This window comes from Schistocerca nitens, chromosome 2 (genome assembly GCF_023898315.1).
Source record: "Schistocerca nitens isolate TAMUIC-IGC-003100 chromosome 2, iqSchNite1.1, whole genome shotgun sequence".
Classification (NCBI taxonomy): domain Eukaryota; kingdom Metazoa; phylum Arthropoda; class Insecta; order Orthoptera; family Acrididae; genus Schistocerca; species Schistocerca nitens.
In genome coordinates this window covers 1,165,262,802-1,165,287,645 of record NC_064615.1, presented here as the reverse complement: position 1 = coordinate 1,165,287,645, position 24,844 = coordinate 1,165,262,802, and the positions used below count along the sequence as shown (strand labels likewise).

The 24,844-nt window shown below is 37.4% G+C and overlaps 1 protein-coding gene across 1 annotated transcript in view; it reads right to left on the bottom strand.

Annotated features, from left to right (window-relative positions):
• Positions 1-3,524: 3,524 nt before the first annotated feature.
• The window catches only part of LOC126235626 (cilia- and flagella-associated protein 57-like), a 168,153-nt gene continuing 146,833 nt past the window's right edge, over positions 3,525-24,844 (bottom strand). The window contains exons 9-11 of the mRNA XM_049944338.1: positions 4,805-5,122; positions 4,497-4,681; positions 3,525-3,543 (exon numbers count right to left, since the gene is read on the bottom strand). Of these exons, the coding sequence (XP_049800295.1) occupies positions 3,525-3,543; positions 4,497-4,681; positions 4,805-5,122 (522 nt within the window). The remainder of the gene's footprint in view (positions 3,544-4,496; positions 4,682-4,804; positions 5,123-24,844) is intronic.

Genomic DNA, 24,844 nt, shown 5'->3' with positions numbered 1-24,844 from the left:
TCTTCATACCATAGTCCTTACATTTCTGATCTAGCTCTGAAATATTACTTTGCAAACTTTCAATCGAATCTCCATCACAACTAAGTCATCCGCATATGCAAGACTGCTTATTTTGTGTTCACATACCTTAATCTCACCCAGCCAGTCTATTGTTTTCAACATATGATCGATAAATAATATGAACAACAGTGGAGACAGGTTGCAGCCTTGTCTTACCCCTGAAACTACTCTGAACCATGAACTCAATTTACCATCAACTCTAACTGCTGCATGACTATCCATGTAAAGACCTTTAATTGCTTGCAAAAGTTTGCCTCCTATTCCATAATCCCGTAGAACAGACAATAACTTCCTCCTAGGAATCCAGTCATATGCCTTTTCTAGATCTAAAAAGCATAGATACAATTCCCTGTTCCACTCATAACACTTCTCCATTATTTGCCGTAAGCTAAAGATCTGGTCCTGACAACCTCTAAGACACCTAAACCCACACTGATTTTCATCCAATTGGTCCTCAACTAATACTCGCACTTTCCTTTCAACAATACCTGAGAAGATTTTACCCACAACGCTGATTAAAGAGATACCTCTGTAGTTGTTACAATCTTTTCTGTTTCCATGTTTAAAGATTGGTGTGATTACTGCTTTTGTCCAGTCTGATGGAACCTGTCCCGACTCCCAGGCCATTTCAGTTATCCTGTGTAGCCATTTAAGACCTGACTTTCCACTGTATTTGATTAGTTCCGACTTAATTTCATCCACCCCAGCTGCTTTATTGCACTGCAATCTATTGACCATTTTCTCCACTTCCTCAAATGTGATCCTTTTTCCATCGTCATTCCTATCCCATTGTACATCAAAATCTGAAACATTACTGATCGTATTTTCAACTACATTGAGCAACTCTTCAAAATATTCCCTCCATCTGCCCAAGGAACCCACAGGATTCACCAGCAGTTTTCCTGACCTGTCCAATATACTTGTCATTTCCTTCTTACCTGCCTTTCGAAGACTGCTAATTACACTCCAGAATGGTTTTCCAGCAGATTGACCCATAGTCTCCAACCTGTTTCCAAAGTTTTCCCAAGATTTCTTCTTGGATACTGGTATTACTATTTGGCTTTGTTTCTTTCTTCAACATAACTTTCTCTGTCTACCTGAGTTCTAGTATGTAGCCATTTTTGATACGCCTTCTTTTTCCTTTTACGGGCTGCCTTGACTGTGTCATTCCACCAAGCTGTTTGCTTCATCCTACTTTTACACACTACTGTTCCGAGACATTCTTTAGCCACTTCTAGTACTGTGTCCCTGTACCTTGTGCATTCCTTTTCCAATGACTGTAACTGACTACATTCAACTAACTGGTACCTTTCTGAGATTGCTGTTGTGTACTTGTGCCTGATTTCCTTATCCTGAAGTTTCTTCACTCTTATCCTCCTACATATGGACCTGACCTCCTGCACTTTCGGCCTCACAATCCCAATTTCACTGCAGATTAAATAATGATCAGTGTCATCAAAGAATCCCCTGAATACACGTGTGTCCCTCACAGCCTTCCTGAATTCCTGATCTATTATTATATAGTCAATGACAGATCTGGTTCCCCTGCCTTCCCAAGTATACCGGTGAATGATCTTATGTTTAAAAAAGGAGTTTGTGATTACTAAGCCCGTACTGGCACAGAAATCCAAGAGTTGTTTCCTGTTCCTGTTGGCCTCCATATCTTCTCCAAATTTACCCATAACCTTTTCATACCCTTCTGTTCGATTTCCAATCCTGGCGTTAAAATCACCCATGAGCAGAACACTGTCCTTGTCCTTTACTCTAACGACTACATCACTGAGTGCCTCATAAAAACTATCCATCTTATCTTGATCTGCCCTTCACAATGCGAATATACTGACACAATCCTAATTTTCTTGCTAGACACTGTCAAATCTATCCACATCAGTCGTTCGTTTACATACCTTACTGCAACTACGCTGGGTTCCATTTCTTTCCTGATGTAAAGCCCTACACCCCATTGTGCTATTCCTGCTTTGACTCCTGACAGGTAGACCTTGTATTCTACCACTTCAGTTATAAAAACCTTGAAAACAGGGTACTCATGTGGAATTGATGTAATACCAGATGTGATTATTAAAAAATACTTTCTTGCCTTAGCTGAACTGACGCACTTGTGCAACATCTCACTGGCATCAGAAACCTTCCCTTCATGTTTAAAAACAGCAAAACTGAAACCACTGCTCAAAATTGGAAATCCAGAAGATGTTTCAAACCATAGACCAATAGCCCTACTGCCTGTATTTTCACAAATTTTAGAAAAAAAGTTTTATAAGAGATTGTCTGATTTCCTAAATAAACATAAAATTCTCTCTTCTTCACAGCATGGTTTGAGGAAAGGCTGTTCAACTGAATGTGCAATATTTGAATATCTTAATGAAATCTATGCTAAGCTGGATGTGAGTGAGTTTGTGATGGGCATATATCTTGATTTATCCAAAGCTTTCTACATCATTGACCATAATGCCCTACTGCAGAAGATTGTCCAATCAGGATTAATCAAGCTAATGAGTGGCTCAGGACATACCTATGTGGTATCAAACAGGTAGTTTAAGTGCAATATACTGACCATAACAAAATCAGCTACTACTATACAGGATGTGAAAACGTGAAATATGGCATCCTCCAAGAATCAGTTTTGGGACCCATTCTGTTTCTTATGTACAACAAGCTTTGCCAAACTACCCTCCAATTTTCAGATAATACAAGCTTCCTTATTAGTGGGAAACAGAAGAAAAACTAAAAGACTCTGCTATACAAACAATGAACAGTATAGAACAGTGTTTCAGCTATAACAAGCTAATTATAAACAAAGAAAAGGAAGGTAACATCCAATCATGTAAATAGAACTAAGGGACAGAGTTCTTGAAAGTGTTGACAGCACAAAATTTCTGGTACCTTGGCTCTAGAACAACAAATAATGGGAGGTACACATTGAATACTTGCAAAGAAAACTAAGCAAAACCTGCTACATGATAAGGATCTTAAAAACGTGTCACAGCAAAGCCAGCCTGTTAAATGTATACTACTCCTATGTGCATTCTGTAATTAATTATGGCATAATCTTCTGGGGCAATGCAACAACAAATATTAAACTTTTCAGGATGCAAAAGATAATATTAAGAATTATTGAACGGGTAAACAATAGGAAATCATGCAGACCCATATTCAAAAAACTGTCAGTTCTTCCCCTTCCTTGCATTTTTATCTACAAAACATCAGTTTTCATCAAATAATATATTGATAGACACCCAGATATCTTATTAAAGAATGAAGATATACATGTATACAAGACAAAAATGTGATCTTCATACCAAACAGGTGAGAACATCATTGTGCCAAAAAGGCACTCTACATACTGGGATAAAAGTTTACAATAATCTGCCTACCCATATTAAATCAGTAAGTAAACTCAGTTGTTTTAAGGCTGAACTAAAGGCACATTTAACTGATCATTGCTTTTACAATGTGAGAGAGTACCTAGAAACCAAACAACAAAAATAAAGATGTGTTATGAATATTCTCCTTTAATGTTGACTCTAATGTTTGTTGTATACATGACTCTTTACTAAATTACTTAAATATCTAGTCCTTAGGAATGCAATACGAACTGTATTTTATCTTGTACAGACCTAACCATGTCCAATATCCTTGTATATATATTCTATAGATGTAGAATTAGAAGGACTAAATAAATAGATATTTAGGCATGGGAATGTGTTGTCTGGATAGACTTCTCCTACCAGTGACAACTCAGCATGTGTGCTCTCAGATCCTCCTCCTATATGTCACAAATCAGATAGATCAATCTTATCTCTTCAGTCCTGTTTAGGGGTAAGCCACACATTGTGAAACTCCCCCTGTCAGTATCCCCAACTGATACCAACACAATTCAGCTGCCATCAATACTATTTCCATCACAACATTTATCAACCTCACAATTATATTAAGTCATGACTGAGCATGATAACAGAACACCTTGATAGAGTGCTCATTGGTGCCATGAGACCAGGTCATCACCTGTTTTATAAGCCAAGTTCTTTTTTTTTTCCATCACAGCACTTGTTATCATAAAGTGTTATCTTGTTACAAAACATGTCAATAGTTAAATCATTTAGTGAAATAAAATAATCCCTGAATAGAAATAAATAGTCATTCACACACCCAGGCTAACTAAAGAAAAAGAGTATCAAGTTAGAGCCGTTCAGTGTTAGTAGGTGACACTGTTTTTGACATGGAAGTTAGTGAAGCTGATCCTTTTTTTATAATTATTCATTATACTCATTACATTATAGCTAAATATACAGATAGTGACTAATTTCTAGATAATATTGCAGGTAAGTATTGGAGGGGAGGAAAAACTTTAATTGGTGAATTTATTCTTCCTATGTAAAATTTATAGATAGATAAAATAAAAATAACAGATTACATACTTCTCATATTTAGCCTTTGTCCTTGCCATTTTGTCTTCTTGGGCCTGATATTTGTTATATTTTTCTATTAATTTGGCCTCAAAATTCAGTTCAAAATTCTGTACTTCTATTTCATAGTATGACTTCTTCTTCGCAATATCATCCTTGAAGCTCATCAGCTCCTGAGCATGATCTGTTGCCACTCTCTGTTATCAAATTAGACATACAAAATAGAATTAATCAGGTGTTTAAGTAAGCTGCTTCCACAACAGGATGACAGTATTAAAGAAGGAAATATAGGTTTAGACAGATTATGTCATTAATCAGACCTCTGACTGTTCTCTCATATTTTCCATGAACTCTTGGTAACTACTGACTATCTCCTTCAATTCTTCAGTAAACTTTGCTTCATTCTGTTGTGTTTGATAGTCATATTCTTTTTCAAGTACCCCAATTCTCTGATTTAATTCTGCAATAGAGTTTGTCAGTTCTTCCAGATGTCCTTTATTCACAAGTATGTATTCAAAATATAAAGTACTTAGCATTGCAGCTGATTTCTTTCTACGGGGTGGAGCAATTGACCATAAGCAGAGCATTCCATCTGTAGAGCAGGTGATCAGTAACTCGTTATTCTCAGTAATGCACATCTGCAGAATACAAACAGAAAGTCAATAATAATAGTCTTGAATCACACAGCAGTCATTGATTGCTACAAAATATGTAAACTGAGACAGCTGACCTGATAATAAAAATTCATTAATTTCATCACTTAGTATTTAATATTGCTTTCAATAAGTAGTGCAGTCACATATTTATCATAACCATGTTCATCTATTTGGGGATGTATATTTCTATCACTATGTTAGGAAATAAAGTTCATAATGCAGTGAGTAGAAGGCAGTATATTTATATTAAACAAGCCTCCTTTTCTATGGCACATGAATGAGTATCATTATGTTTTTGTGCATGGAAAATACAAGCATCAACTTTCCTGCATTTTAGGCAGTAAACATAGCAGAGTTAATCAATATGAGGTTAGGATTAACAAGATTAGTTAATGCAGACAAGCAATATGATCACAAAGAAAGGAAGCTGCCGACTCTATATCACTTTATACTATCATTAGTGCATTTTCATGATGTTTTAATAGGGACACACACTTTCATAAAATACATGTATAAACTGAGAAGCATTAATCAGCTTAATAAAGCATGTATTTATGGTCCAATATGAATATATGTAAAGCTCATAAATTTAACACTTAATTGGTCTGCTCTGCTAAGCAGGGAACATTTTATGGAAATTGCTCTGATGTTTTCACAAAAAATAGCATCACAGCATTTAGCTTGACATAACTTACACTCTAGCTCCAGTTCTAAAAATTAAAAAAAAAGTGAATTATCAGATTTTGCAACTCAACATTTAGAACAGCATTGACTCACTAGGCTTCTAAAAGGGAATTCCTCTCTCATGTCTCAGCTGCACTAAAAGACGGAGCCAATCATAAGTTAGCAAGCATTTCAGAACCTTGTTCATACAGCAGAGATATTTTTCCTAGTTTAAATTCAAAGCAAATATCTACATTATGATGAAAAGAAAATAATGAAAATAACAGTTTACATTTGTAATGGCAAAAAATATTACAGTAGAATATGAAATCTGTACCAAGCACTTTTACATTGAATTTGCTGGCCAGGCCTGCTGAAGTACAATGAGTGGATGGATAGTTCCAACGTGAGTGTAGTAATTTGTGTACTTGGAGTTTGATGTTTATTACATTCCAATACTGAAACTATACAAAATACTTTTACATTGAATTAAAAGATATTAGTATTACTGATACTCATACACAAAGTGAAATAATCATGGAAGCTATTGTCACGCAACTGTTTGGCCAGGTCTTTTACAGTACACTGGGTGAATGGATAATTCTGACTTCCATGAAGTAATGTTCATACAGGGAGCATTAGGTTGTTTCTTTTTTGAGGGTTTATGTTATGGGTGTTCAATATTATGAAGTGGGAGGTAAGAGTGTGATTAGAGAAACCTTGATTTATGAATATGAATGAGAAGAAATAGACACATTCACACAAGCAGGCACACATCAGACACAAATGATTGCTATCTCTTGCTTCTCTGGCTGCCCTTCAACTCTTGCATTGAACAAAAGCAGCAATTGCTGTGTTTATTCAATGAAAGAGTTGCAGTCTAGCCACAGTGATTGGAGATAGTGGTCACATGTGCATGACTTGCTTTTGTGAATGTGTGTGCGTTTTCCCTTTTTTCTGAACAAGTCTTTGGCTGCAAGCATAGTTTGTAACAGTATTTTTGTTCTGCCTGGCTGCAACTCAATGTGTCATCTTTAGACTGAACAGCAAGCTGTCCTTTTCATAATGGTTCATATTCCAATCTGGGTTTTCCTTTGTTTGGACAGTATGAAAGGGCAGTTTATGCACAGGATTTGTGGATTAGTGAGCATGAGTTAGATAAATAACTCTTAACATGATGCAGAGGTGAAGACAAGGAGTATTTTTTTAGTATAAGTGTAGCAATCACCCTGGCTCAATGAACCAAGGAGACAACTGTTTCTGATATACATGTTTGCAGACATATAGTGCCTATGACTGACCATAATAATTTGAAGTGTACTGTGAGTGAAGGAGAACTATGAATATCACAAACAGCCTAATAGGGAACTGCAACAGACCACACAGATAAGCATTTGTGCACAGATTTTCCTTTCTATACATTTTCATGAAGTCTGTGAAGGGATCAAGCAGTTTTAACTTCCTTGATTTATCCCTTTTGTGGCTGCAAAGCCTGAGTGTCCTGCCTGGCCAGCTGGCTGATGTGGCCAAAGTGTTGTGCTCCTCACCAGTGGGTGACTAAATCAGCTGACAACCACTGCAGGCTATGGCAGGAAACAGACCACTATCAGTGAATTGTAGGTGCCAATGAGCTTAGAGCTACTCTTCAATAATATGCTTTATAAAATCAATGTCACAATATAAGGTCACATTGGTTGCATTTTCTGATAGCCACAAAAGAGACTGTTACAGCTACCTCACACTTTGTTACACATTTCTCCTGAATGGAGAAAATCACAAAAACTTTTGTATTTGTAATTTAAAAACTCTGTAACTTGAGATTTGCACTATCATTATACTTGTCTATTATGCAATATAATATCATTAACATCAGACATACACATTTCAAGGTACACAGTTTTATAAATGAGCATTTCTTAAGAAAGATCCCCAAAACTTGGATGAACAATTCTTACTCTAATCTTAAATAAATAATGATTATTGAACTTCAAAAGCAAATTGTCTCAAATAAGAAAGACTTTTGTAACTCAATTTTTGATGTGCCTATTGACTCATTTGTAATTAAAGCCTAAACTTCCTTCTGTAACAAAAATTTGACAGTAAAAGTCTATCTTGTTTCCTGTTCACCATTTTCTCTTTGCATGTGTCATGTATTAATGGTTTCCAATCATCATTTCTGACACAAACTTTGGGCTGCCACCAACAGTTAAATACACTTTTTATTATTATTATTTCTGTTTTTTATTGTTATTCTTTTTACTTTTCTGTTCCTGAAACATATGTACTTACTGAACCATCCTTAGTGAGTGATATTTTTCGGAATGTGGTACCATGCAGAAGACAACATCACCCCTGTTGCATCTTATGCATGTCATTTTTTTTGCTGTGAATTAGTAGCACATACAATGCTATGTATCTGGGGAACTTCCTATCTCGCCAGTGCTCCAAGAAATTCTGGATAATGTCCTTCTCTATTTTTCAGTCGAAATTTAGTTTCTCACTTTGATGTCTGTAGATCTCAGTTTTACCTGTGTGTCCATGAAATTTATCCAACAACTGATGGTTTATTTCCAAATGAAACTTCGTCAGTGGCTTTCCCTCTTTCTTTTTTATTTCAAAAATTGTTTTCACATTCAGCACCCAAACTTCGTGTACCACTTCATAGTCTTTTGAATGCATTTTACAGAACTCAGCATCATGTCTACGTTATTGCCAGCATCCACTGACTTACTGTAGCTCACTAGACAAGTCGTTTTCAGTTTATTTTGGCCTGTTCATGTTCCTTCTTCTTGGTTTCAACAGAATCTGTGCTATTTATGGTTTAAAGCATCCAGACTTCTTTGTTGTCCATCTGTTTTAGAGCCAACAATGTTCCACAGAACTTAAACTGTATTTCCTCTTTTCTCAATTTGTTAGGCAACAGTGTCAAATATTTCCAGCTTTTGTGTACTTTTCAATGACATTGGTACACTTCCTATGAAGCCATATGAATAAGTTGGGGCTTGAGTACCATTTGTCTAAACAAATGGAAAGTCCCTTGTTGAGGTATGGCAATAACAAACTCACAACATCGCCTGATTTTCCCCAGACAGCATTTCCACATTCCATTTCCATGATGGCGCCAGTGTAAACAATATAATCTAAAATATAATTACTTAGAGTGTCTCGAAGAATGAAAATTTTAATACCAAAACATCTACATTTCTTTGGTGTTGTTGTTGTAGCTGTTGTTGTTGTTGTGGTGGTGGTCTTCAGTCCACAGACAGTTGGATGCAACTCTCCATGCTACTCTATCCTGTGCAAGCTTCTTCATTTCTGAGTAACTACTGCAACCTACATACTTCTGAATCTGCTTAGTATTTTTATCTCTTGGTCTCCCCCTACAATTTTTACCCTCCACACTTCCCTCCAGTACTAAATTGATGATTCCTTGATGCCTCAAAACATGTCCTACCAACCGATCCCTTCTTCTATTCAAGTTGTGTCACACATTCCTCTTCTCCCCAATTCTCTTCAGTACATCTTCGTTAGTCATGTGATCTAGCCATCTAATCTTCAGCATTCTTCTGTAGCAACAAATTTTGAAAGCTTCTAGTCTCTTCTTGTCTAAACAATTTATTGTACAGTTTAACTTCCATACATGGCCACACTCCATACAAATACTTTCAGAAAGGACTTCCTGACACTTAAGTCTGTACTTGATGTCAAGAAATTTCTCTTCTTCAGAAATGCTTTCCTTGCCATTGCCAGTCTACATTTTGTATCCTCTCTACTTCAACAATCATTAGTTATTTTCCCCCCAAATAGCAAAACTCATCTACCACTTTAAGTGACTCGTTTCCTAATCTAATTCCCTCAGCATCATCTGATTTAAATCAATTACATTTCATTATCCTCATTTTACTCTTGTTGATGTTCATCTTCTATCCTCCTTTCAAGACACTATCCATTCCATTCAGCTGCTCTTCCAGGTCCTTTCCTGTCTCTGCCAGAGTTACAATGTCATCAGCAAACTTCAAAGTTTTTATTTCTTCTCCATGGAATTTAATTTCTATTCCAAATTTTTATTTTGCTTCCTTTACTGCTTGCTCAATATATAGATTGAATAACTGTCTCAGTCCCTTCTCAACGACTGCTTCCCATTCATGCCCCTCAACTCAGATAACTGCCATCTGGATCCTGTACAAACTGTAAATAGCCTTTTGCTCCCTGTATTTTATCCCTGCACCTTCAGAATTTGGAAGAGATTATTCCAGTCAACACTGTCAAAAGCTTTCTCTAAGCCTACAAATGCTAGAAATGTAGATTTGTCTTTCCTTAACCTATGTTCTAAGATGAGTCATAGGGTCAGTATTTCCTCATGTGTTCCAACCTTTCTATGGAATCCAAACTGATCATCCCCAAGGTCGGCTTCTACCAGTTTTTCCATTCATCTCTAAATAATTCCTATTAGTATTTTTCAGCCATGACTTATTAAACTGATAGTTCAGTAATTTTCACATCTATCAACACCTGCTTTCTTTGGGATTGGAATTATTATATTATTCTTGAAGTCTGATGGTATTTCGCCTGTCTCATACATCTTGCTCACCAGATGGTAGAGTTTTGTTATGGCTGGCTCTCCTGAGGATGTCAGTAGTTCTAATGGTATGTTGTCTCCTACAGGGGTCTTGTTTCAACTTAGGTCTTTCAATGCTCTGTCAAATTCTTCGCACAGTATCATATCTCCTATTTCTTCCTTATCAACGTCCTCTTCAGTTTCCACAATATTTCCCTCAAGTATATTCCCCTTGTATAGACACTGTATATACTCCTTCCACCTTCCTGGTTTCCCTTCTTTGCTTAGGACTGGTTTTCCATTTGAGTTCTTGATATTCATAAAGGTGGTTCTCTTTTATCCAAAGGTCTCTTTAAATTTCCTGTAGCCAGCATCTATCTTACCCCTAGTGATATATGCTTCTACATCCTTACATTTGTTCTCAAGCCATTCCTGCTTACCCATTTTGCACTTCCTGTTGATCTCATTTTTGAAATGTTTGCACTCGTTTTTGCCTGCTTCATTTACTGTATTTTTATATTTTCTTCTTTCATCAATTAAATTCAATATCTCTTCTGTTACCCAAGGATTTCTACTAGTCCTTGCCTTTTTACCTACTTGATCATCTGCTGCCTTCACTATTTCATCCCTCAAAGCTACCCATTCTTCTTCCACTGCATTTCTTTCCTCCATTCCTGTCAATCGTTCCCTAATGCTCTCTCTGAAACTCTCTACAGCCTCTGCTTCTTTTATTTTATCCAGGTCTCAATTCCTTAAATTGCTACCTTTTCGCAATTTCTTCAGTTTAATCTGCAGTTCATAACCAATAAATTGTGGTCAGAGTCAACTTCTGCCCCTAGAAATGTCTTACAATTTAAAACCTGATTCCAATCTCTGTCTTACCATTATATAATCTATCTGAAACTTTCCAGTGTCTCCAGGCTTCTTCCACATATACAACCTTTCTTTCATGATTTTTAAACCAAGTGTTAGCTATGATTAAGTTATGCTCTGTACTAAAATTCTACCAGGCAGCTTCCTCTGTCATTCCTTACCCCCAGTCCATATTCTTCTACCACTTTTCCTTCTATTCCTTTTCCTAGGACCAAATTTCTGTCCCCCATGACTATTAAATTGTCATCTCCCTTAATTGTCTGAATAATTTCTTTTATTGCATCATACATTTCTTCAATCTCTTCATGATCTGCGGAGCTAGTTGGCATATAAACTTGTACTACTGTGGTAGGCATGGGTTCGTGTCGATCTTGGCTACAATAATGCATTCACTATGCTGTTCATAGGAACTTATCTGTGTTCATATTTTTTTTATTTGGTATTAAACCAACTCCTGAATTACCCCTATTTGATTTTATAATTATAACACTGTATTCACCTGACCAGAAGTCTTGTTCCTCCTGCCACCGAATTTCACTAATTCCCATAATTTTCTAATGTACCTGCCCGATTAAGTAGGGCAGACAAGAAAGAAGTAGAGGAGGTGGCAAATTGATATACAGTCAAAAGGGGAGCAGTAGGTGGAGATTCAGACAGAATCTGATCACCAAGTCAAGGCTTAAGTCATAAGGAAATAGTTTTAATATGTTTTCTTTTTCACTCATTGGGGAGAAATCAGATAAACAAAATGAGAAAGAGTAAATTTTGGTACACCAAAGAACTGGAGAATCTAAAAAATAAGCTACTGCTGTTGAAGTTCCTTGCCAAAGTAAACAATTCTAAAGAAATTACGGGTCTTGAAAAAACCACTAAGAACCTGTATAAGAAAGAGTTACAATTGGCAAAAGAAAGATACAACACAAATCTCATAAAAAAATAATAAAAACCAATGCAAAAAGCCTGGTCAGTAATTAATACTGTTAAAGGTGAAGTCAGAAACTTTAACAAAACAGCCCCAATACCAGCAGATACATTCAATAAATATTTTGTAAGCTGTGCTGATGATATCAAAAAGTTGATCAATAAACCCAATGTAGCATGTATAGATTATCTTAAGAGAGCAAACCTGAATCGTAATAGGGCCAGATCATCCTTGAAACACTTTAAAGAGGTACATCAACATGAAGTTCTTAAAATAGTCAAAGAAATGAAAAATTCATACAGCACAGATATTTTTAATATGTCAAAAGATCTATTGAAAGAAATCATTCATTACATTGCAGCACAATTAACATATTCTATAAACCTGTGTCTCATAGAAGGGTTTTTTTCCCGATACTCTCAAAACTATCCAAGGTAACTCCAGTCTTTAAGAAGAGTGTCAAATCTGATCCTGCAAACTACAGACCAATTTCACTTATTCCATTACTAGGAAAAGTCTTTGAAGGCATAATATATCAGCTGATGTATGCGTACCTAGAACTAAATGGTATGTTAAGTGCATCACAGTTTGGTTACAGAAAAGGAACGTCAGCTATACATATCATAGAGCTCATAGTCAGAGACACTATAGCAGCATTCGAGGACCATGCGCACTCGCAGGTAACCTTGTGTGATCTGAGAAAAGCTTTTGACTGTGTTGACCACTCACTTTTGCTCTCTGAACTTGAGTACTATGGAATATGTGATAAAAGTTTAAAACTCATCAAATCATACCTCAATAAAAGGAAACAGGTGGTGAGTTCAGGAAGCCATCTGTCAAACATTCTCGAGGTTCAACACGGAGTGCCACAGGGATCTAAATTGGGACCACCTCTTTTCCTTGTACAAATAAATGACTTACCAGGAAATATAGATGTTAAGACATATACGTATGCAGTTGATACAACTTTTCTACCTGTAAACCATGTACTTAATAACCTTGTAAGTGGTGTGAAATTGGCAAAAGAAAATGCAACATCATGGTTTAATGCAAATGTTCTGCTGTTAAATGAGGAAAAGACCCAGAATATGTGGTTCAGTCTATCAAAAGACTACAAAAATAGAAAAACAAAAGGCAAAGTTTTTAGGTATCGTACTTGACAACAGTATAACATGGAACTCTTATGTTGATCACATAGTGGTTAGGTTGTCAAGAGTTATATATTTGTTGAAGAGACTCATGTGTTGTGTGATATTTGAGTACGTAAGTACAGCGTACTTTGGCTTTTTTCAATCCGTTTTAAGGTGTGGGTTAATACTCTTGGGAAACAGCAGAAAAATAAATGAAATTATGGTGATCCAGAAGAAAGCAATCAGAGTAATGGCTAAGGTAGATAATAGAACACATTGTAAACCATTGTTCATTAAATATAGAATTTTAATGGTTATTAATTTATATATTCTTGACAGTGTTAACTACATACTTGGTGACTAACCTAATTTAAGTGTAACAAATCAAAGGCATGACTACTATACAAGAACCTGTACTTCTCTGCTGTTGCCACAAAATAGATTACCTGAAACTAACAATAGTCATAAGTATATGGCAATCAAGATATACGAGGGCGGTTAAGAAAGTAACCTCCGATTGGTCACAGTGCGGGTTGTGGGGGGAGTAGCGACGCCATCTGTGCGTTCACGCACTCAACAGGTCAGTTGGCATCAAGCCGTGGTCGAGTGAACGTTGTACCTGCGCTAGTTTAGTTTTTGTGGCAGTCTGAAATGTGTGCTGCAATAGAAAACCCCGCCAAATGTGAAGTGCGTGCTGTCATAAGGTTTTTTTACAGCCAAAGGATATTCTGCAGCAGCTATTCATCGTGAGCTTTGTGCCGTGTACGGACCAAGAGTTATGAGTGAAGGAGTTGTCCGTGAATGGGTACGTTTATTTAAAAGTGGACGAGAAAACGTTCATGATGAAGAGAGGAGTGGTAGACCATCATTGGTGACTGACGAACTCGTTCAGACGGTTGATGCAAAAGTTCGTGAAAATCGACGTTTCTCAATGTCGGAGTTGTCTACCGGTTTTCCACAGATTTCTAAGACTCTCTTGTACGAGATAGTGACAGCAAGATTGGGTTACCGTAAGTTCTGTGCACGATGGGTGCCCAAAATTCTTACCGACCACCACAAAACTCAAAGAATGGCCTCTGCATTAGACTTTCTGTCACGTTATGAGGACGAAGGAGAACCATTGTTAAACAGAATCGTGACCGGTGACGAAACCTGGATTAAGTACGTGAACCCTGAGACAAAAGAACAATCAAAGATGTGGGCACATTCAAATTCGCCTACCAAACCAAGAAAAGCCTCGCAAGATTTTTCTGCCAGAAAACTGATGGCAACGGTGTTTTGGGATGCCAAAGGGGTGTTGTTGGTTGAATTCATGGAACGTGGTACGACCATTAATCAAGACGTGTACTGTGAAACAATAAAAAAGTTACGACGGGCTATACAGAACAAACGCCATGGTACGCTGACTTCCGGTATCGTTTTTTTGCACGATAACGCCCGTCCTCACTCTGCTTGCAGAACAACGGCCCTTCTTGAGTCCTTCAAGTGGGACGTTATCAACCATCCACCTTACAGCCCAGACCTGGCGCCAAGTGATTATCACCTCTTCATGCATTTGAAGAAATGGCTCGGGTCACAGCGGTTTGATGACGACAAAGAACTCAAAGATGCAGTCACAGGCTGGCTCCAGGCACAAGCGGGTGATTTTTATGCAGAAGGAATTTCAAAGCTTGTGAAGAGATACGATAAGTGCCTCAATTGCTATGGAGACTATGTAGAAAAATAGTGCAAAGATGTAGTTGTAAGATGTATATATTAAAATATTTTTATTTAACTTGGTGTATTTTTTTAAATCAACCGGAGGTTACTTTCTGAACGGCCCTCGTATAACAAATTGTCTAAAAATGAGTCAATCAAGCCTGACAAATTATTTAAAGAAAACTTAACTTCTTGTTAACTAATCCATTCTATTCATTAGAAGAATTTTTAGAAATGCCCAATAACTTAAATATGTAAAAATTTATTTTGTAAAATTAATAGGTTAAGTGAACTGATGAAGCCTATTGCATGTAATAATGCTGAATGACCAATAAAGAATCTGAATCTGAATCTAGACAGACATACTGAGAAAAAATTTGAAAAACACAGAGAAATTAGGCAAAAAATTAGATCATCTGGGTAAAAACTTAGAGAGGTAAAGTCAAGCACTAAAATGTATCATAAAAGATTTAGATTATGTCAGAGTTTAGGTAGAGAAAACTATAGAAATAACTGAAGACTTAGAAGTGGATTTAAATGAGTTCAAAATGCATGCAAATACAGGGTGTATTAGTTCTGCAGAAAATAAAGCTGAGAAGGTAGGAAACAAACTGATCAATGTATGAGAGAGAAATGTAAGGGGCTTAAAACCTTACTTTCTACGATTAAAAGTGAAAGTGACAGTATTAATGTGAAATTCAGTGAATCAGTATATAGCAGTAACTTGTCAGATGCAAAAGGTGTTGTTGGTATATGTGTTAGTAATATTTCAAATCTAGAGCAAAGTTAGATGAAATTGAGAAAAATGTTACAACCAAAATTTTTGTAGCAGCAGTAGTATTCAGAATAATATAAACAAAAAGGACTGGAGAACTCCACCCCATGAACTTTATTTGCCATTGTATCAATAATTTCACTAGCAGTATTTTAGACAGCTTGAAACTTCAATTCACAAGAAATTTTTAGATGGTGAGACGCTTTCATGGACTAATCGGAATATGCAAAGCGTGGTCTGAAAAATTCTTGGAATGGAATAGAAAAAAAGTACTTACATCACTGAAACTTCTTTTGTTTTTCAGTGTAGTCTCCTTGTAGATTAATGCACTTGGTCCAACGATGTTCCAGTGCCTTGATGTCATCCTGAAAATGAGTTTCCTCCAGGCCTGCAAAATATTTGTCAACTCCGGCTACCAATACTTCGTTTGAAGTGAATCTTTAAGTCTGATGGAGCCATATCAGGAGAATAAGGTGGGTGTGGCATCAATTCATACCTTAGTTCATGTAATTTTGCCATGGTAACGGCACATGTGTGCAGACGTTCATTGTCTTGATGGAAGATGACTTTCTTTCTTGCTAGACCTGGCCTTTTTTGCAAATCTTTTGTTGCAATTTGTGTATGAGGTTAGCATAGTATTCTTCAGTAATTGTTTGCTGAGGTGGGAGATAATCTACAAACAGAATCCCCTTTGCATCCCAGAACACTGATGCCATGACCTTTCCTGCCAAAGGAATTGTCTTTGCTTTCTTTGGTGGTGGAGAATCAGTATTTTTCCACTGCTTTGATTGTTGTTTTGTCTCTGAAGTATAGTAGTGCAACCAAGTTTCATCTGTGGTCGCAAACCAGCACAAAAAAATCTTGTTTGTTTCCCCTAAAACAGGACAAACATCGTTCCGAAATGTCCATTTTCACTCGTTTTTGATCCAGCATCAAGAGCCGTGGCACCCATCTGGCAGATAATTTTTTTCATTTCTTAGTTAAAATATGATATACCCTTTCAGATGACATCTAGGAAGTGTGATCAATTTCACACACTTTCAATCAGCAATCCTCCATGACCATTTTGTGCACTTTTGCAATGATTTCTGGATTAGTGAAACATCTTGGCTAACCTCTGCACGGATCATCATCTAAGTTCTCCCGACCAAATTTAAATTCATTTTTCCACTTGGAAACCGTTGAATATGAAGGAGCAGAGTCCCCCCAGTCTATTCTGGAAATCAACATGAATGTTCTTTGCTTTCATACCTTTCTTTACGAAGTACTTAATCACTACTCAAATCTCGATTTTTTCCATCTTTGCAAATCACTAAGCATGAACAACAACAAAGCCATGTCACCACCATAGCTCTCTTCCAAGAGTACTGATGTGGCACATGTTTACAGACAACAGTCCGGTGAATATCGCACGAACAACATGTTGCGCAAGCACTAACCTCTTGTGGTGATTCCAAGATCTTTCCAAATAACCCTCATACATACAGATATGACTTTTGCAGAATTAAAAAAATATACATATATTTTTGAACAAATTTTGGTTTGAAACCAAACAAGCTTGGATTAAATCAAAATTCTTGCATGGACCATATTTCAAAGATGGTAGGACTCACATGAAAGATTTTTGTGAACAGCAACTTGAAACATTTGTACACTTAGATAAACTGTTAGATGAGGTAATACAAACAGATCCATTAAAGAGTTGTTTGCAATATATGATGCAGTGGGGGTTAGTATATGGACCAGATGACAACACTGAACAATTTTTAAAATATTGATTAACTAGATATGTCATGGGAAAGAAATGAGAGACAGAGGCGTAGACAAAGGGAAGGGAACATTTATTTTATCATAATGAGATGGGAGAGGGGGGCAATGCTGATCATGGAGACAGAGACAGAAGAAGAGATAACAGGAACAATTATCATGATAATGGGCAACCATTAGAATTACAGATTTGGAGCTATGAACTCATAATTGGAATAACAGATGAAGGGATGGTAAAAGGGGTCAGAAACAAAGAAGTAAGCAATGAGGAGGTAATGACAGAATATTTAACTGTGGGAATTTTGCAAACAGAAGGAATGGATTTGTAAACTAAACCATGCTTCGTGGAGAGCCTAGCAGTTTGGGATGACAGGAAATATATACAATACACAGGCTAATAGGTTTAGAAGAGGAAGCGGTAATCAGTATAATAACCTGTTGGTGGTAGTTTCTAAAGAAGATGGTGATATCAGGCTAGTTATGGACTCAAGATGTTTGAATAAGTACTTGAGAGAGAGACTGATCACTCAGAAACATGGATGAGTCACTGAATAAATTTGAGAATGTAAAATACATGCCTAGTCTCAAACTAACTTTTAGATTTCAACAAAATGAATTAGAATATGATTACAGAAAGTATACTGCACTTTTATATACAGGTATGTGTTTTTGGTATTGCATGGTTCCATTTGGGTTGAATGTTTCTGAACCTGGATTTATTAAGAGGTTGGATTTTGTTTTTGGAAAGGAACTTTTAGCCAAATTAACTATTTATGTAGAAGACAGTATTTTACACACTAAGGCCTGGAAAGATCATATGAGTACTTTGAGAAAAATTGGGGAAAAATTGAGACCATGGGATATGATTTTGAAGTGAAAAAACGAAAATTTGTTGTGAAATAACAAAATTTTTTTGGCCACATATTAACAGAGAAGGAAATTTTCCGTGATAATGAGAAAATCCAAGCCATTGCAAAATTTCCTGGCCCTGAGCCTAAGAGGGAGTTAAATCATTCTTTGGTCTTGGTAGAGAATATGCCAGGACTAAAGTTTTAAATGCACCTTTCTTATACAATCTGTTGAATAAGAATACTACAAGGAATGGAATGAAAAGTGTCAAATTGCCTTTTATGGGATAAAAGAACAATTTACTATTAGTGAATTTCTAAGCAGACCAGATTTTGACATTGCCGTTGTGTTTAATGACTGGTAGTAGTGATTCAGAATCTTCACTTGTTTCATTAGAAGGTAGTTATTGAGTTACAGAACATCATTCATTTGCATTCATGAACAGAACTTGACAGAAACATGAGAAAACTTACATCATTAAAGAAAAGGGGAGTTGTCAGAAACAGTTCGGAAATTCAAGAAATTCAGAAATTATTTACTTGAACATAAAGTTACTTAGATCATAAAGTCCTTTGTTATGTTGAGGAATGTAAATTGTAGATCACAAGGTGGGCAGTTTATTTTTAAAAAATTGACTACACAGCAGAGTACATTAAAGGGGGCAATGATGAACACAGAAATGGAAATCCAGGGAGAAATTTCAAAATTATGCATATGAAGACAGTGAAAGATGAGAAGATATCATGAAAATTTGCAGACAATTGAGAAGAAACCAATATCATGATCATTGGAAGTTGATGAAAAGTTACTTGGGGAAGAAAGGTTATGAGAAAGTATAGCTACATTGTTAAGTTTACAAAGGTATATTATTCTCTAGACACAGACAAGACAGTGATAGATGGAATTTTTGTTGGCCTGCCCAGTACGCTGACATGTTCATTAAATACACACACAAAAGCTTTGGTCACTTTGGTTCATTGAAATGCATACATGTCTTGCCACTTATGATGGATGTCAGAGAGTCAAAGTTAACAACCAGAAATGTAGAGGTTGTTTGCAAAGTGTAATACCTGACAAACAGATGGACCTAGTTGGTATTGGTCTATTTGCCCAATTGTCTAAAGCAAAAGGAGGATACTGTTATACACTCCTGGAAATTGAAATAAGAACACCGTGAATTCATTGTCCCAGGAAGGGGAAACTTTATTGACACATTCCTGGGGTCAGATACATCACATGATCACACTGACAGAACCACAGGCACATAGACACAGGCATCAGAGCATGCACAATGTCGGCACTAGTACAGTGTATATCCACCTTTCGCAGCAATGCAGGCTGCTATTCTCCCATGGAGACGATCGTAGAGATGCTGGATGTAGTCCTGTGGAACGGCTTGCCATGCCATTTCCACCTGGCGCCTCAGTTGGACCAGCGTTCGTGCTGGACGTGCAGACCGTGTGAGACGACGCTTCATCCAGTCCCAAACATGCTCAATGGGGGACAGATCCGGAGATCTTGCTTGCCAGGGTAGTTGACTTACACCTTCTAGAGCACGTTGGGTGGCACGGGATACATGCGGACGTGCATTGTCCTGTTGGAACAGCAAGTTCCCTTGCCGGTCTAGGAATGGTAGAACGATGGGTTCGATGACGGTTTGGATGTACCGTGCACTATTCAGTGTCCCCTTGACGATCACCAGTGGTGTACGGCCAGTGTAGGAGATCGCTCCCCACACCATGATGCCGGGTGTTGGCCCTGTGTGCCTCGGTCGTATGCAGTCCTGATTGTGGCGCTCACCTGCACGGTGCCAAACACGCATACGACCATCATTGGCACCAAGGCTGAAGCGACTCTCATCGCTGAAGACGACACGTCTCCATTCGTCCCTCCATTCACGCCTGTCGCGACACCACTGGAGGCGGGCTGCACGATGTTGGGGCGTGGGCGGAAGACGGCCTAACGGTGTGCGGGACCGTAGCCCAGCTTCATGGAGACGGTTGCGAATGATCCTCGCCGATACCCCAGGAGCAACAGTGTCCCTAATTTGCTGGGAAGTGGCGGTGCGGTCCCCTACGGCACTGCGTAGGATCCTACGGTCTTGGCGTGCATCCGTGCGTCGCTGCGGTCCGGTCCCAGGTCGACGGGCATGTGCACCTTCCGCCGACCACTGGCGACAACATCGATGTACTGTGGAGACCTCACGCCCCACGTGTTGAGCAATTCGGCGGTACGTCCACCCGGCCTCCCGCATGCCCACTATATGCCCTCACTCAAAGTCCGTCAACTGCACATACGGTTCACGTCCACACTGTCGCGGCATGCTACCAGTGTTAAAGACTGCGATGGAGCTCCGTATGCCACGGCAAACTGGCTGACACTGACGGCGGCGGTGCACAAATGCTGCGCAGCTAGCGCCATTCGACGGCCAACACCGCGGTTCCTGGTGTGTCCGCTGTGCCGTGCGTGTGATCATTGCTTGTACAGCCCTCTCGCAGTGTCCGGAGCCAGTATGGTGGGTCTGACACACCGGTGTCAATGTGTTCTTTTTTCCATTTCCAGGAGTGTATATTTCACATGGTGGACTTATTTCCTAAATTCATTTAAATTTATCCTTTGAGGGAAGCTACTGGTTGAAAAATTATAACCAAAATAACACAAGACTGCTTTCACACTGTTCTTTCCCCAATACTATTCTTTCAAAATGCAAATCAATTTATGTCAATGGCCTGGAAGGATTTTACTGATGATTGTAACATAATAGACATACTTATTTCTGTTTATTCCCCATCTTATAATCCTACTGAGAGATATATCAGGGAGATGGGTTTTCGGTGCAGAACTTGCTGAAGCAAAGATCACTCACAAACTGGATAGATTGTATTGGTTGCTGTGGGTATGTACTAAACAGTTTACAACATACCACAACTGATTCTTCTCCACATCAAATTTTATATGATAAGTAGCCTGCATACCCTATTAATGAATTAGTTGAACTTCTATCTCTCAGCTACTGAGAGAGAATACAAAGTTATGAAGACCATGGACCAACACTATTGTTAAAAAATGAAAGACACATGACAACAGAGTGAAACCTATACACTTCAAGAGTGGAGACATTGTGTTAACTAAGAGCTATGTCAAATCAAAGTCCATGAACAGTGAGATTGAGAAATTTGATATATACAGTAGACTATCTGAAATTTTAGTAAATCCATACCCAAATCCATGGAATGTTATCCATCCAAAAGCTAGGAAACTTAATGGGTTCAGGAATGAAACACAGCTGAAGGTATACAGACAAACAAACTGAACTGATGACTGCTATATATTACTTCCTTTACTTGAAATGTCATGTTATATTATGCTTTGCATACTCTCATGGGGATGCAAACATGTTTGTGCATCATGCGTGTGGTAAACGCAGGGCCCCAGCTACATGACACTTCCTTCTACAGTAATCCATTTCTGATGTCACATTAGATTAATACTTGTCCCATAGATTATGAAGACAATACTTCATAATGATGTAGAACATGTTAGTTTAGCAAAATGCTTCTTTGCCTGGCATAACTAGGTTTCTTTTTAATTGTAAGATTACTAATTTATATCTAAAAATTCATGTACTTAGTAGGAGTTGTCATTCATAAATTCTTTTAATTTCTTTTCAAATGTTGGTTGGCTATCTGTCAGACTTTTTATGGTATTTAGTTAGTGACCAAAGACTTTTGTGGCAGCATAATTCACCCCTTTCTGTGGCAAAGTTAGATTTCAGCCAAAGTAATGAAGGTCAGCCTTTATCCCACATATGCACATTTCTACTGCTTTTGAACTGTAACGGGTTACTAATAACAAATTATGTAAGTGAAAATTTATATTATGAAGCAGTTGTGAATATCCCTAGTTTCTTAATAAACATTGGCAAGATGGGCTACTGCTATTATTCTGATTACATTCTTTTGTGCAATGAATACTTTTTTCTTTAATGATAAATTACACTAAAATATAATGCCATAAGAATGCAGTGAAAGAAAATATGCATAGTAAGCTAATTTACTTATATATTTATTGCCAAAATTGGCAATAACACTTATATTGTAAGTAACTGAACTCAAATGTTTCTAAGATCATCAATCTGTCAATGTGTTTCATCCAATCCAATCTTTCATCAGTGAAGACACCCAGAATCTTAGAATATTTTGCCTTAGCTACAGACTCTATCTTTATTAACGGGTTGTGGCATTTACTGTATAGAACTGTATATAATGTGTTTTATCAAAATTTCATGAGAGTCCATTTGCAGAGAACCACTTAAAATTTTCTGAAAGACATTATTTACAATTTCCTCAGCTAATTCTTGTTTGTAGGGTGTCATCATTAATATCATCAGCAAAAATAATTAGCTTTGCATCTTCATGGTTAATGTATATTATTGACTTCAATAATATACGTTAAGAACAATATGGGACCCAAGACTGAATGATGAGGGATACCATTCTTGATACCTCCCCACATAGAGGACTCTGATGATTTTTGCAGACTACCTGTACTGTTTATTTCTACCTTCTGCATTCTCCCATTCCAATAGGAATTAAATGATTTGTGCACTGTCCCACTCATACCACAATACTTCAGTTTATCTAAAACAATTTCATGATTCACAATGTCCAAAGCCTTTGAGAAATCAGAAAAAATCCCAATGGATGATGTTTGGTCATTCAGAGCTATTAATATTTGGTCACTGAATGTATAGCATTTTCTATCAAAAGCATTTCTGGAAACCAAATATGTGAAGCTACTCTTGGACACATTACTTTTTCAAGAATTTTTCAAAGCTGACAGAAATGAGATTAGGCAGTAGTTGGCATCACACCTGTCCCATTTTCTATTCAATGGTTTAACAATAGCATATTTCAATCTATCAGGAAAAATTCACTATTTCAGTGAGCTATTACCTATGTGGCTGAGAATCCCACTTATCTGTCGGGAACAACTTTTTAGTACCTTGTTGGAGATGCCATCAATTCCATATATCTTTTTTATACTGAAAGGTTATTTTTCGTTAACTAACTGTCTCTGTCATGTGTCTGGTGAACCATTAGGTGCATGCATTTGAGATTTCAACACTTCTTTCCTGAATATTGCACAGTATTGGATCAGCAGTCACTAACAGAATCTTATGGCATTTGTCTCCATAACCCAAGCCACATATTCAGATAATTAATTATTTACAATTGAGACTACTTGAAGTTCAACACATATGGAGTGAGTTCTACATGCTTATCTCGAGCACACAGTTACTTATGAGTGGAAGGTTTATTTAGCTATGTTGAGCACAGTGATACATTGATGACTATGGATATTGACATTACATTACACTGTGGTACTTTTATCATGTGTATGAGGAGATGCTGCTATGTTTGTTTCTCAGATCACTGATCTTGAGAACTGAAAGTACTTTACATTTTGTATGCTGGTGTAAGCTCGTGTAAGCAGACCATGTTGCAAAGAGATTGTGAGAAGATTAATAGAGGCCAAAGACAGACTCGCAAGAAACACTCTGCTAACACCCTCTTGGCTGCCTGTATTTAGATCACCACCACAGACTGGAGGGCCCAGTGAGTTTCACTCTGTCATCAAGTGAGTCACTGAGGCTGCAGTTGGAGCCCAGGCACTTGGAGTCACAGACAGGTGTAGGCAGCACATAGTGACCAGAGCAATCTACATAGCGGACTGGTACTTCACCAGCAGTGAGGTTAACATGGACCATTATGGAGAGCTTGTACCACAACACCTGGAATATCTTGAGTTAAGTAATTTTCTATTCTTATGAATAAAGAACCCACTTAATATATGCATGCAGTTTGTGTTCTAGAAAGAGGATACCAGCCACCAACCAACATCCCCTCCATGCTTCCCATGGTACAAGCCTACAGTGACAAGGAAATGACACAAAATTTCATTTTTGAGATTTTGAGCTTTGCTTTGTGGTATTAACACACAGGAGAGATACTGGAAAATGGATTTGTGAATTACTCTGCTGCACTTTGAGATATGAATTGTTATGTGGAAGAAAAATTAAAATTTAGCAACTGAAGTAATCACATAGCAATTCAAAATTATAATTGACTTCCTAATGGATAATGATACAATGCTGCTCATGTCAACATTTGGCCTTGTATAAACTGCACCAGACTGTGTATTGTATTACATTTCATTTATCTAGGTATGGAGTGTAGGTTTTGTGCTAAAGCAAATCCATACAGTGAACATTGATTTCTACACAATTAGAGTGAAGGTCATGCTTCCGTTTTGTGAGCTGCAGTACATTCTATAAACACATATGACAGATTATGTTCATTGTTCATTTCACCATAAGAGAATGGGAGACATAAACTGATATAGACATTTTGACATTTTTATGATTACATGTTCTGCACTTACTAATAACTTCAATGAATTGATGCAT